A 13797-nucleotide genomic window follows, 5' to 3' on the forward strand; every position below is an offset into this window, starting at 1 on the left:
GCCAAATACTAACTGGATCAAGACCATTCATTCATATTACGTGGGTCAGGATACACCAAACTCAAAACACTTGCCAAGAGGTGGATAAAGGTCATTCGCCTCAAGTCTCTGCCATGCAAAATAAGCAATGTTCATCACACAGGGAAAACAGACAGAAGGGTGAGAATGAAATCAGACGGGAAAGAAACATCATTCTACGGAGAAAAAGGGAAGTATTGTCACCAGGCTTCTATGAGATGCCACAAATAATGGAGCAGGAGGCCAAAGAAACGGATGTTTGAAAGCATTCAAACACTTGTCCTTTTCGAGCCTTGGGACAATGCTGACAAAACTCAGTTTCTGCTCTTAATAGGGTGTCTGTGAAAAGCCTTCCCAGCTGCCCCTTACCTGGTCACAGATGAGCTCCCACTTCTTCTCGTTGTCGTACTGCCGCAATAACCTGGCTTTGTCAGGTGGCAAGTTCATCGCATTCTGCGGAGAAAGAGAAAACAAACATGAGGGACCACAAAGGGCTCAAGTTCAGAAGGAGTCAGACGTGAGCAAACCAAGACAACATGGCTGCGGTTGTTTTAATTGTTTTATGCGAATTCCTGTTGACAGAGTTATTCTGAAACATTCCCTCCAAACGTCATCTTTGGCCCCAAAAGAGCCAGTGAATCACAGAGCAGCAGTAGGCAGGGCTCAGCGATGCCTCTCCTGCTGATGTGCTATGCTGGGGAGGAGGAGGAGGAGGAGGAGAGCACTGGTTCTCACGGTGACCGTCAGACAAGCGGTGGCTGCTCGGTGGCAAGGACGGGGCTCGCTGTACTGCAACACGGCCAGCCGGAGCGCGAGGCCGGGAAAGGCCACGCTGCTGCCGCGAAGCAGCCGCCTCGCCACTCCAGCCGCATCGCCCCGGCCTCTGTGCCACCTCTCGCACCACCTCCCCTCTGCCCTTCACCGTCCCCCTCGTTTAAGGATACTAATAAAGAAAAATGCAGGATTCAGCTGCACATCGCGAGATTTCAGAAGGCTAATTTGCTTAAAACAAGATCTTGAAATGCCATTCTCTTTTATTGTAACAGCAGGACACTCTTCAGTTTTAAAATGTCACCACATACAAGCTTATCTGGATCGTGTAGTTGCTGGAGCTGCGATTGCTGCCCATCGTGAGACTGTGCCCATCACACGCACAGAAATAACGATCCAGAAGCTCTGACTGACAACCTACAATAAAGACTGAGAACATATGGGAAGGCATCAATTAGACGATGCCTATCACTTGCTATCTCTCCTTTGATGCCAAATGAGATACCCGTTCCAGGGGTATTTGTCTGGGAGGAGAACAGCACAGACTGGATACTCATTCACAAGTAGCTTTTCCAAGAGCTGTGTATCTAAACCTGCTGCCTAACTGTTGTGTTTACACTTAAGGAGAAGGCAGGACTCCTCCAAGAGCTTGGCAAACACGCGCTCCCAGGAACCTCCCTACCAGCCAGCCGACGCAGGGCCAGCTGAAGTGCCCGAGCGCCGGAGTCACGAGGAACCTCTCCGGCTCCAGCTCATGCTCTCTCCATATGCGCATACAGCCACGGAGTTAGTCCTGAATTAACACTGCCGAAGCAGAAATAGCTGGCCTTCCCTGCACCATCCTCCTGAGAGCCACGGGAAGCACCAGCCAGGCCCGGAGCAGCTCCACGCTGCCAGCCGGCACGGCGCAGCGCCGCGCACATCCCCAGCGCCGGCAATCGCCACGTTCCCTCGTTTAATCTCCGCAAGGCCACGGCAGGCCAAGCCAGCTGCCGACCTGAGCTCCGGGCGTTTCCCGTTCCCTCGCACGAGCCCTGTGCCCGGGAACGGCAGAGGAGGGGTGCACGCTGCGCCAGCCGCTGCGAGCACAAGCACGAGAACCTGTTAAGATCAGCCCCGTCTACCTGGGCAGCTCCAGAGAAGACCCCTAATTCCATAACCTAACGGCACACTATCAAATCCAGATTTAAATAAGCCCTAGCAGTGGCTGACTGAGACCCAAGGTCACAATGCGACTGTAACAGCCCAGCTACAAGCAGACATACAGGAAATATTCTGCACATCTATGCACGTGCTGGAGCGACAGCTAAATAATTTCCAAGCGTATGATAAATCGTGGTGCATTAAGGAGTAGTATTTTTAAAATCATGAGAAATGCAGTCTGTCAATTGTACTTGCAGCTAAATGTTAAACTCTCCGCGGCTTTCCTGGTAAGGAAAGGACATCCACGCAGGGGATGCACTGATTTGGCCTCTGACACCAAGTACTGACCCTAAAGGCAGACTGCAGCCACCAGGACCGTCACTCGGTCATTACAGAGGTGCCTGCGGCACTCGGCGTGCTCACGGGGACCAGCAAGAGCCGCGCTGCCCTCGGCGGCAAGCTTGGCCCGACGACGGGTTTCGAACCAGAGCCCGGAGTTTACCCGGCGAGGGCTCGTCGGCTGGTGGCAACGCTTTCCGAGAGCGCTTCTGGCTGACTCGTCGCCACGTCCTGATCACGATGAAGGGTTTTTGCCGCTGGTGTTTCAGTGCTTAGGTGTCACACGAAGCTCTGTTCCCTCCCGTTGCGTTACGGCTTTCCAGCCCCGGCGGCTCTTGACTCAGCTCCCAGATGGCCGCCGTTTCAGATTTCAGCTTCCCCCAGCTCGCGTTAACCGCCTGGGCCAGCAGCCGCGACGGCGGGAGGTGATTCACGAGCCGATCAGACATTCCTGCCTCGCGGGCAGCGCTCGCGGCGAGCAGACGGGGCGGGGGACGCGGCAGCCGGCTGCTTCCCCCCTCGCCGCGAGCCCCTGCACAGCCCCACATCGCTGCAGCAGAAAGCAGGTGTCCACCGAATCCCACCTCCTGCATCTTGGAAAGGCATCTGCTATCGTCCTGCAGGCGCTCATCTGCCTCCGTGCTGAGCGTCTCCACTCCTGGAGACCCACCGCCCCGCTCTCTTGTCGGGATCGCCGCTCTTCCTTGAAGCTTGTTTTCCATCAGATAACACATACTCTTCTTTTTGCTCACCTATGCTGTCATGCTGACAGTATTTACAGGCTGTGATCATATCTGCCCTTGATTCCTCCTGCAGCCTCTCACCATCTACCTTATCGGTGCTTCATCCTGCATATCATTCTAATGTACTTTTTGGTATTTTCCCTGGGGCTTTTTCAAGTACCATTCCTTATCTCTGAGGATGCAAACGTATTTCAGAGCTACACATCTACTCAACTGCGGGAGAAGCTTTGCTCTTTACCTGCAATACACCCCGTGCCAAAGCGCGGGCAGCACCCCGCGACGAGGCAGAGGGCTGGGGCGCATCTCTCCCGCAGCAGCTCGGATCCCCTTTCCTCAGGGCCTCCCGCTAACTTCATCCTTTCGGAGGTAACTGGGAAGGAGAAAACCTTTCCTGTTCCCTGCCGTACCCCTGTACTCGCCACCCACGCGGCAAGGAGGACTGCGCTTGCACCAGAGATCTTTGCACTGGCAGAGTCACAGTTTGACATCAACTTCTACGCTTTATACATAAGTCGGTTTGAAGGTAACTCTGGCTTGCCTAAAAAATGGCCCAGATTGCACTCATTTACCGGGAATTATCACAAGACATCCTCACTCACAGCCTGCCGCTCCCTGCTTCCCACGTGGGCTGATCCTGCACTGTCCACCTCCCTCCCCTGGGGAGGGAAGCATCCGATAAATCCGATAAATCCCAGCTGTGCTGAACACCGCACCAGTCTGCCCTGAGCTCTCTGCTCTTCGGTCTGTTCTCCAGCAGCCTCAGCACACTTGACCTAACCAACGTACACCTTTGGCAAGACCGTCAATGGCTGTATTAAATAAACTTTATTTCTTTGTATAAAATAATGCATGAGTAGATCATACCTTTTTTCAAACCTGAACTAATCCTGTTCTTCAGCTGGTCTTACTATTAATGACTGTTCCCTGCTGGAAAACTAATTTCTAAACCATAATATTTTTATTTAAATGGGAAGCGATACATCTTCTGTACGTTTATGTATGGCACTATATCCAATGCCTTTCCGAAATCTAAGCGTGCTGTATCTAACTGCACAGTCCTCAGCTGTTACATCAGTAACTGCGGCAAAGGAGGCTACTAAATCGGTCTGGCTTGACCTCACTGTTGCAGTAGTTTTTTTGCAGTAGTCATGATTAACCAAATGTATTATGAGCCTGTATTTTTTTGTTCTCTGTGGATCAATAAAATGACTCACAAATGTCTCCTAGCCACTTCCAGGTCTTATGACTATGGGTTTCACACACACCAGCACTTTTCAGCTGAACTACATGATCTATGCTTTCTCTTTCTATCCTTATTCTAATTAGAGTTGATGCTTTGATGGGTTTTGATAGTGTAACTATTCTACTTACTGTCCCCTGTGTCACCACCAGCGCTTGTGCAGCTGGGGGCCAGGCAGGGCCACCCCCTCTGCTAGCAGGGCACGCTTTGGGCAGCGTAGGAGAAAGGATGGCACCCTCAGCATCCCTGACATCCATCTTCTATGATGATCTTATCTGGGGTCAGAAAAGACCATTCTTTTAGTGGCGACGTCAGCTGAAGCGCTGCTGCTCCACATCTCCCTCCCTGTCCCAGGTGGGCCGGTGCAAATGCATGTATGGCTCCTAGCGAAGGGGATCGGGATTAAAAATAACCATTTTTTGTCAAGCTCCTTTTAATTCAAGTCACTTCCATGAGCCCAATAAACTGCATGGTGGCACCAACCGACACAGCCATGGGGCAGCGCAGGGGCAGGAACAAGCACTTGTGAAGAGTCAGCCGGTGCTAATCAGGTACCTCGTCCTACGAGGAGCACGGGATCTTTTCTCCACTCTCCCCTCCCAGAAACTCATATCCTTAGGAAATTACTCCCATCTTCCTCATCACTTTTTAAACTTCCATTATATCACAGAGTTTCTAGAGCTGAAAAGAGACAGGACTACGCTTCCGACACAGAATTGCACCCCGGCGTCTGGAGAGGCAATGGGAAACCAGCCTCGTCTGCAGCTTTAGGGGCTCGGAGTGGGGCTTCGACTGCTCGGAAACCCCTACAAACAGGCCTCTGGAGCATCACCCTCCCCACCAACTGCAACAAGATCCCTCTCTGCATAGTGCTGTCTACAAGGGCCACTTTCCAACCCTACTTTGGCTCCAAAACACATAACTTCTCTTTTTCCCGCAAATTCCAAAGTTATTCATGTCTACTGCTATGTGCCAAATAATATAGGTAAGGTTTCCATTTCTTTTGCTCTGGATTGGCATTATAAAGCTAGAACTTAAATTAATCACAGTAGCAGATGGAAAACTGGGTGAAATACTAGCAGACTTACAAAATATTAAATTGCTTAAGAGTTAAAAATAAAAAGTGCATCAAGGAAATATATGTATTTTTAACCTATTGAACAAAACTCGGCTACATCCAAATTGGCACCCTCCACGGCGTCTCTGAAACACGCGGCCAGATGATTCGGTAACCGCGCTGCATACCGAGACTTGTCGTGATTGAGTCTCATTCTGCCCAAGCGCACTTCATCCACGGCAGCTTTCCCTTGGCCGTTTCCTGATGATTTCATCGGTCTCAGCATGACGGCGGGAGCTAAGTGATCCAGCACAGGCCAGAAAAACAGAAACTAGCCTCGTCTCGTACGTGGTAAGGAAGAAAGGGAGAAGGATGCCTCGCTGTCTCTTCACCTGAAGCCTCCTGTACAAGTAGCCCGCAACGAGCCCTCCCTACGGAGCGCGATAATGCAAGCAATTTCCTGCAGACCATTTCCCCAGGAACACCTGAGCGTGCCGGCTCGGACGGCAGCCGGCGATGCTGACCCTTCAGTCCTTCTAAAGCACGGAAAGCAGCACAGCTTCGTCCCTTGCTGTCCGCAAGGATATACAATCGGTCTTTTGCGAGCCAGGTTTTGCTCTGCCTCTGTGCCTGTGCTTTTTATGAATTAAAAGACAGCTGTTGCAAAGCGAGAATTGCTTTTCTCGCTCCCATAGAGGTAAAGCTGCATGTTTAATATTAAAACAAAGCGAGCCACCGAGGGGCAACAGGAAATAACTACCACTGAGAACAAAACACAAGGCTTGTTCCAAAGCAAGGGCACATCTAGATTTTCTGACTGCACATTTCTAGGAAACAGGCCCTCGAGCGTGCATCCTCCAACCCGCGCGCAGGCCCCGGCCGTGCTGCTCTTCGCGTGCGAGGCCTGTGCTCCTCGCCGGGCTGCGGGCCGGGGGCCGGCCACTGCGCCGGGCAGAGCCCCACAAGCTCGGCACAGCCGCTCCGAGGCTGCTGCGTGCGGTCACTCGCTGCTTCCTCCGCAGCAGCGCTATCTTCCTCCAGGAAGGCTATAAGCTTCTGGAAGAAAGCCAAAAAACTAGCGCAGGCATCTCAACTTCACGTTTTAAGGGCTATCCTTAGGGACTGGTCACAGAAATCAGCCTGGAGCATCGCTACCGAAGCCCGCGTTCAGGTGTTACCTGCCACAGCAAAATCCTCAGCCCAGATCCACGTGGTGACACGTCATTCTGGTAATTCCACCTGTTTTCCAGCCTCTGGAAGCCCCTGAGGAAAAGCTGTCTGGAAATCCAGGGGCAGGTTTCCCCAGAACAGCTTACTACTTAGACCTGCTCGAGCAGAACAACGCAACACCGGCGGAGCCAGACCCCGGGTCTCCCGACGGCGCTCGCGGGAGCGGATGCACACGCACGTGCGGGCGCACACAGCGATCCCCCAACACCCAGAAATACCCTGCTCTTAGCAAAAGCCTTTTGCTTTTAACGGTTTGCTTGTCCTCTCCAGGAACAGAGAAACACGTTTGACGAAAAAGGAGAAGGCCTTACAAGCAGATCGCCTTACAATGCAGAAGTGAGCAGGGCCCTGCACCCTCCCTCCCCAAACTCGAGATCTCCGTAACGCCACAGATGCACCTTCTGCTCTCTTCCACCTCCCTGGCGAAGGGCCACGGACTTTTCATCACAGAGATGCACAACACTGGTTTCCAGCCCTTTACTTTAATATCAGCATTGTTTATATGCTGAAAAATTATTGTGGGTCACTCTAATATTTGGTTTAAAAAGGAGGAAAAAACTCTCATGACATGTATGTTTACCTTCCTCAAGCATCGCTGACACGAGGCTCATGGCAGTCTGACCTCAGACACGGAGAAGTGCAAAAAAAATTTTTTTTAAGTTTCAGCAAAGTGTTAAATCCTGAAACATATCTACAAATTGCTGTCATTCCCTGAAGAACACGTATCCTACACAGGTGCACGGTGGCAACAAGTTACACGCTTTTAACTGCCATGCACTTGAGGTGACCTGAACGCATCTGCGGCTTCATCAGCTTATGAATAATGTGCCATTTTCATAGGGATGATTTCACGCTAAATTCTGTTTCATTTAATCTAGCACAAAAAAGAGCACCAGTTTTATACCAGTTTATGTGAAAGCAGACCTCGGCAAACTGCAGATGTGCATTTTGTATGAAGACCGGGAGGCAGAGTCCCAGAGAGGGAGGAGAAGCAGCAAACCGTCCCGCTGCCTCCGGAGCGCTGCTAGGGGCTTTGGTTGCACACCTCGGCGGTGACCTCCCCAGCCGCAGACAGCGGATGCTCCTGGAGCAGTGATTCACCCACCACCCCGGGCTCTTCGGGACCGCAGGAGAACTGCGCACGGTGTACAGGTTTTATTCTGGTGCTCCCGCGCCTCCCCGACCGGGAGCTTTCCCGACTTGCACTAGCACCGGGGAGGGAGAAAGAAACCTTTGTAGCTTTTGGCTTCGTGTTAATATTGTTGAAAAAGATCAGGGCTTTGATATATTTAAAACAAATATTCTTGGCCCTTGTAAATTAGATTCAGGTTCGCATACCAGCATCAAAGCCTTGCGCGTTCCTGCAGCAATCGCAGGCTTCAAGGACCCCCTATCCCCACCTGGAATTTCCCAGCCTGAGCTCCGACTCCAGCCCATCACTTTAACTCCTCAGCTCCCTGCAGAGCTTCCTAACAGCCCCATCTACTGCGTTTTATCTCCAGATCCTCTGTTTTTTTCTCCACTGTTACCACGATGATGTGCAAAATTCTTAATTTTTTCTGCATTGCAGTTGGGATCATTTTAAGGCACAGCCTGAATTATTTTAAGTCTTTATTAATATCTTGTGAGTTCTTACAAAGTAAGTCCAAAATTGGTTCATAAGTCAAATCCATACCTCCCAACTGTGTAAAACTGAAAAATAACAGGCCTCTTTCCTGGCTAGTGGAAGCCTGAAAACAAAATACAGACTCTTTAGTGGATCCAGGTTTATTTCTTGGCATTGTAAGGTGCCTGTGTCTCCCCAGAAACCAGTATCAGAAAGAAACCAAATTCCAAAAATAATAAAAAGGGAATGGAAAGCAACATAATAAGCAGTTCTGATCTGCTCATGTATATTCATAAATACACTCACCCTGTCACTCTTCATTGTCAGATATGTGGAACTTTTCACGTTTGTGAACGTTCCTTAATGTTTTCCAAATTTAGCTGGTGTGAAAAGAAACCAATTCAAGTCACAAATCGAAAGCTTTGCACTGAACAGACGACGCAAAGGCAGCGGCGAGCGGGGTTTCTGCCCGCGTGCTCCAGGCTGGCTCACGCGCAGCCAGCCCGGCCGTGGCACCGGGAGCCCGCGCTGGCCCGGCTCGAGGGCCGTCCCCAGCTCCTCGGCGTCGGCAGCGCCCGGAGCCTTCCTGCGCGTTCTGCGACTGGCGGCGAGCTTGGGCGCTTCGTTCTGGGTGCAAAAACCGAAGAACTAAATCCAGACGCCAAACTCGCTTCCCCTTCTGTCATCGGAGAGCGGCGGCTTCCAGCGCGGCTGCACGGCGCTGGCACGCGGCGCCCGCCTGCGAGGTGACACCCCCCTTTGCCCACTTCTAGCTCTGCCCTCCCCTCTGACCGTCCCTACTTGGGGAAAGAAGAAAAACGTCTATCGTTAACTTCAACAGCGGCCTACTAAAACAACCCCGGATATTTCTGTGCAGTATTAAAATTTAATTCCAGCACCTGGCCACTAAAATAAGCCTTGAAATTCTGGTATGATATTAAAATTTAACTTTTTGCAATTTTCTGCACTACTTAACTTCTCAGTCCTGCTACGGTGTGTTTATTTAGGAAAGCTTGAGGCAAGTGAAGCGACCGCAAAGTCTGTTGACTTTATGCAAAATCCAGGCTAGGCTAAAATTAAACGTACTTATTGTTCTAATCCTCCTTCTCCCTCCCTTTTTTTGTTTAGCTGGTCTTTGATCGGCGGCCGTCCCTGGGGAGGACTCCTTGATTTCGGCACGCTGGGAGCAGCCAGCAAACGCCCGCCCAGCCTGACCCAGCCGGAGCGAGGACGCCCGCCACGTGCTCGCTGGAGCTTCTCCTGCGAAGCGCCTTGAACGTTTTGGTGGCGAATGATGGCTGCTCCTACCGCAGAGCTGCTCACCCCGTTCAGAAACTCAGATTCTGCCTAACACGTTTCAGATTCTGGAAAAGCTGAAACCTCATTAATTCACCACTGAAAAACAGTCTCACGCTACAAAAGCTTCAAAGCCCAACGTCATTGTGAATTCTGCTGCCGACTCCCCCATCCCGCGAGACTGGTTAACGGTTTCGCCCAAATCCCTCAAAACAAGCGGCAGCCACGGCACTTGCCTCCCGGTGCACGAAAATAAAACCTGGGAATCTGCACAGCTACACGAGTCAGACACGTGGGCACGTGCAGGCACGGGTACGTGAAGCAGCGCGTGGCCCCGAGGGCGAGATGCTCGGGGAAAGACGGCGCTGAGCTGGACCCGCCGCACGGCAGCAGTGGAAGGCACGCACGCACGCACACACGCACACACACACACACGCACGCACGCACGCACACACACACACACACCCCAGATCTTTAAACCTTTCGCTTGCGCCACAGTCACGTGCTGCTTGCCGCACTGCTGCAGTGGGAACTGCCGCCTCATTTCAGCCACTTTTACACCTTTTCTGACGACACTGACACTTGACATGAGACAAAACAGACGGGCAAAGTCTGATCATGACGACGGGGACATCCTTGTTCCAAACACGCTGATGAGTTTTGGTTGTTTTCGTATACCTTTATCAAGTGCCTATTGAAAAGAAGCTTCACTACGGATCTGAGGATTCCCATCCTCTTGCACCGCTGTTCGCCACAAACTTCATGGAAATAGGAGACAATACTGGTGAGCTACCTGTGTAAAAATCCACGTTTATCAATCACCCTGTTCAAAAGAAAAATCAGAATAAAGGGCGGCAGCAGCCACCAGTGGCTACTTCCTACCAGCTAACGCTTCCTCGCACGCTGCAGCGACCCGTTCACAAAGCCAACATCACCTGGGGAAAGCTGCAAGCTCTCAACAAAACAATTAAAAAAGCAGCTGAAAAAATTTCTTCTAACTGGAATTCTAAAAGCTGCTAAGATCACAAATTGTCCATGAGCGCTTCTTTGCTAGGAAAAAGTCTTCTCTCACCATAAACATGCTACGTAGGATGAGTGACTCAAGGTAGGATCCCACTGAAGCCGGGGCTGCTCGCCATGCTCCCGCAGCTCGGTGCTTGCTGCCCGTTGCGGTCACACAAACCGGCAAGCTCAGACAGGGGCTAGGGGAGCCCAGGACAGCAGCTAACACGGAATAGGAGTTTCATTTCCTCCGCGAAGGCCGGACGTAGGCCCGTCAGCTTTGGCAGTGCCGCCAGGCACATGCCTCCAGGCCTGACCCACGCCAGCAGCTTTCATTTGCCTTAATTTGAAAATGCATCCACCCAGCAGCCTCAAGACCGGTCAAAAGCGTAAGAGCAACGCAGCAGAAACCCACGGGGAGCCCTGGGGAGCAGGCGAGCAAATACCCAGCACCGGCCTCCGAACCACGTCGAAAGGAAGGAGCCGATTTCCTGACCCGCGTGATCTGATATGTTCCTGCCCGATTACAGAAGACCGTTAATAAATGATTGCTTTGCTTTTTTTTTGTATAAACTTAATACTGCATGTGAGAGTGTTGAAAAAGACTAGTCAGGGTGCCAGTGCTGCCCCCGTAAAGGTCCTCATGGTGGAAGATGCACTTCATGCAAAAATGACCACGACGAGGTGGTGATGCCGGGTTTCTCTGCCGCGACCTGCCCGCCCAGGACCGCCGGCTGCCACGGCATCCGCGAAGGTTTCATCGCTCCAGGACTGGAGGGACTGTGGAGCTGAGAAAGCAGCCTCAGGAATGTGTCTCTCCAAAGCTATCCGGAAACTGCTGCAGAGGCTGCTTCCTTCTGTCGACAAAGCATTCGCTTTATCACCGTGCAACGTGCACCCTTCCCGAATAACTGCGGACCTGGCTGTCACGACAGATTCATATGACCATAATCCCGAACCAGAGACATCCGCTCAGCTCCAAGCCCACTGAGATCACGTAACCTCACAATTTTACAGCGGTTTAATTGCTAATCAGGACTGCTTCATACCGATGAATGTCTTTGTAATGAGTGCACGGTTCAAAGGTTAGCAATGTGAGACTTCAGCGGTGTAATGATCATTTATAAGTAATAATTATCATGAAACAAGGCGACACAAGAGCAACAAGCAACGAGGTTCATGCTCTACCGAACTAAGAGCCGAGAGCTTAGGTTTTTCGCGTTGCTTGCGTACTATCTCCTGCACGACAAACCCCTGCATCGAGGCACGGTGAAGCAGCTATCGTGCTTCTTTGGCAGAGACGGGCGAGAAGGCAAACCAAGCTCTGACCTGGATGGATAACGCGGTCCTCCGCAGGGGAACGGGAGAGAAGGGAACACCGCCAGCCCCAAACTACTCACCAGAAACGTTTTGATCTGTAACCACGCTGCCACTTGCCGCATTAAAAAAGATTCTGCCCTAAAGGAACACTCCTATTTCAGACTCGCTAGGAAGCTGAAATCCCAGCAGCATCTCGGATGATGGCGTATTTATAAATTTGCAGGAGTGCTTAAATATTCCAACTTTTGGAATTAATATTTTCAAGTAAGTCTCAATTAGGTCTTTGTTTCTGCCTGCGGAAACACGCAGGCAGCTCTTCGTGACGGCGTCAACACGAGCCCTGGCAGACGACAGCTCCTCGTGCAGGTGCCAGACCTGTCCCGGGCAGCGGCCGCCGCGGCACCAGCTCCGTCGCCCGCTCGCAGCAGCGCTAGCGCTCGGCCTGGCTCGGCTAAGGACTCCGGGCAAAAATATGTTCCAATGTCACTGAAGCTTCTTCCATGCAAAAATATGGTGGAATAAGTACTTTGGTGTTAGATGACAAAACTAAAAAACGTGGGGTTTATGTTGTCACGTGCATATTCTTTTTCCTCTCGTGCCCTCGCACTGCAACTCTGCCAAACGCCAATAACAGCGAGGAGAAACGTAGCCATCCTCTACCAGGAATCCCTACGAATGTCTCGGCAGCAGAGGAAGGGTTTTTACACTAGTCTATGTCGAATAAAAAAAGAAAGCATTCCCTTTCTCAATCTGTCTGTTGAAGACTACGTATCATACAAACATAATTATGTAATCACAGTATTTTATATAGTAGTACAAGAATGCTCTCCGAATCACTGAACTAAAAACAAGCTTGAACGAATGCAGATGTATATAAATGTGCAAGGGGCTTCTCCCCCGCATGCACACACACACCCATGCACATAAGCACCGGTAATGTACTTCGTGCCAATGCGCGCTGATATTTGAACAAAATGTATTTTAATTCACCCCCCAAAATACGAGACAAAATCCAAACACCAACAAAACACAAACACGTGCCTAAAAGCCCCTAGAAACCTGGCGGGCACAAATTTCCACACAAACATAAGAAAAAGACTTCTTTACTGAGAGGGTGCTCAGACACCGGTGTGGGTTGCCCAGGGAGGCTGTGGAGGCACCATCCTTGGAGATGCTCAACCCGGCTGGACACGGTCCTGGAGAACCGTCCCCAGGTGACCCTGCTGGAGCCGGGGGGGGGACCGGACGGTCTCCAGAGGTCCCACCGCTCTGGGCCATTTCACCACTGTGATACTTGCATCGCTGCCACGAGGGAAGGGGGGTTTGGTCTGCACCCAAGCCCACGGCCTCCCGGGGCACTGCAAAGAGCTCCTTGTCTGTAGGAGCCCATTCTCCATCTCCTGCTTAAGTTTACTGCTAAATGCACATTTCAGATGGAGAACAAACGAAAACTAAAGGCGAATAAACACACTCATGGCCACTCTCTTTCAGCCTGTGAAGCGACACAGAGAGAACAGAGCAGGTTGGCAGCTTTTCTGATTGCTGCGTGTCTCAAAAACAAACCCCTCATTTGAATAGGGTTAATGGGCTGAATAAACCACAAAAAATAAATTAACTCAGGGATAAAAAGCCTGGCCTATATCCTGGCTCAGGTTTATGCCTCCGATTGATTTTGGCAAGAGCCCTATTTGCAAAACCATGTCCAGAGACAGTTTTCAGACAAAACTCTGCTCCTCAGAGCAGAATCCTCCGCTCCTGAAGCAGATGCAAACCCACGGAGCAGGTGTTCATCACTCATTTAAGCAAAAGCAGATTTTAGTATCTATTTTTAATTTTCCCTGTACATAGCTAAATTCTCTTTCCTGGTCTACACGGGAATCTCTCACTCCCAGCGAGGGAGGGTCTCTGGCCTCTTTCACATTCCCCAGAAGAGCGAACGAGAAGGACCACGTAGCTACTGAAACTTTCATTGGGAAATTAAACAGAAAAACGTTGAAGAGAAAATGCTACTGATTTTTCCAGGTAACTCCTT

The 13797-nt window shown here is 51.0% G+C and overlaps 1 protein-coding gene across 9 annotated transcripts in view; it reads right to left on the bottom strand.

Moving 5' to 3' along the window:
* The window catches only part of FMNL2 (formin like 2), a 174038-nt gene that overhangs the window by 79010 nt on the left and 81231 nt on the right, over positions 1-13797 (bottom strand). For all 9 annotated transcript variants that reach the window (XM_064514533.1, XM_064514537.1, XM_064514534.1 and 6 more), the window contains exon 2: positions 388-471. In XM_064514533.1, coding sequence (XP_064370603.1) covers positions 388-471 — 84 coding nt within the window. The remainder of the gene's footprint in view (positions 1-387; positions 472-13797) is intronic.

The sequence above is a fragment of the Dromaius novaehollandiae genome, chromosome 7 (assembly GCF_036370855.1).
Source record: "Dromaius novaehollandiae isolate bDroNov1 chromosome 7, bDroNov1.hap1, whole genome shotgun sequence".
NCBI lineage: Eukaryota > Metazoa > Chordata > Aves > Casuariiformes > Dromaiidae > Dromaius > Dromaius novaehollandiae.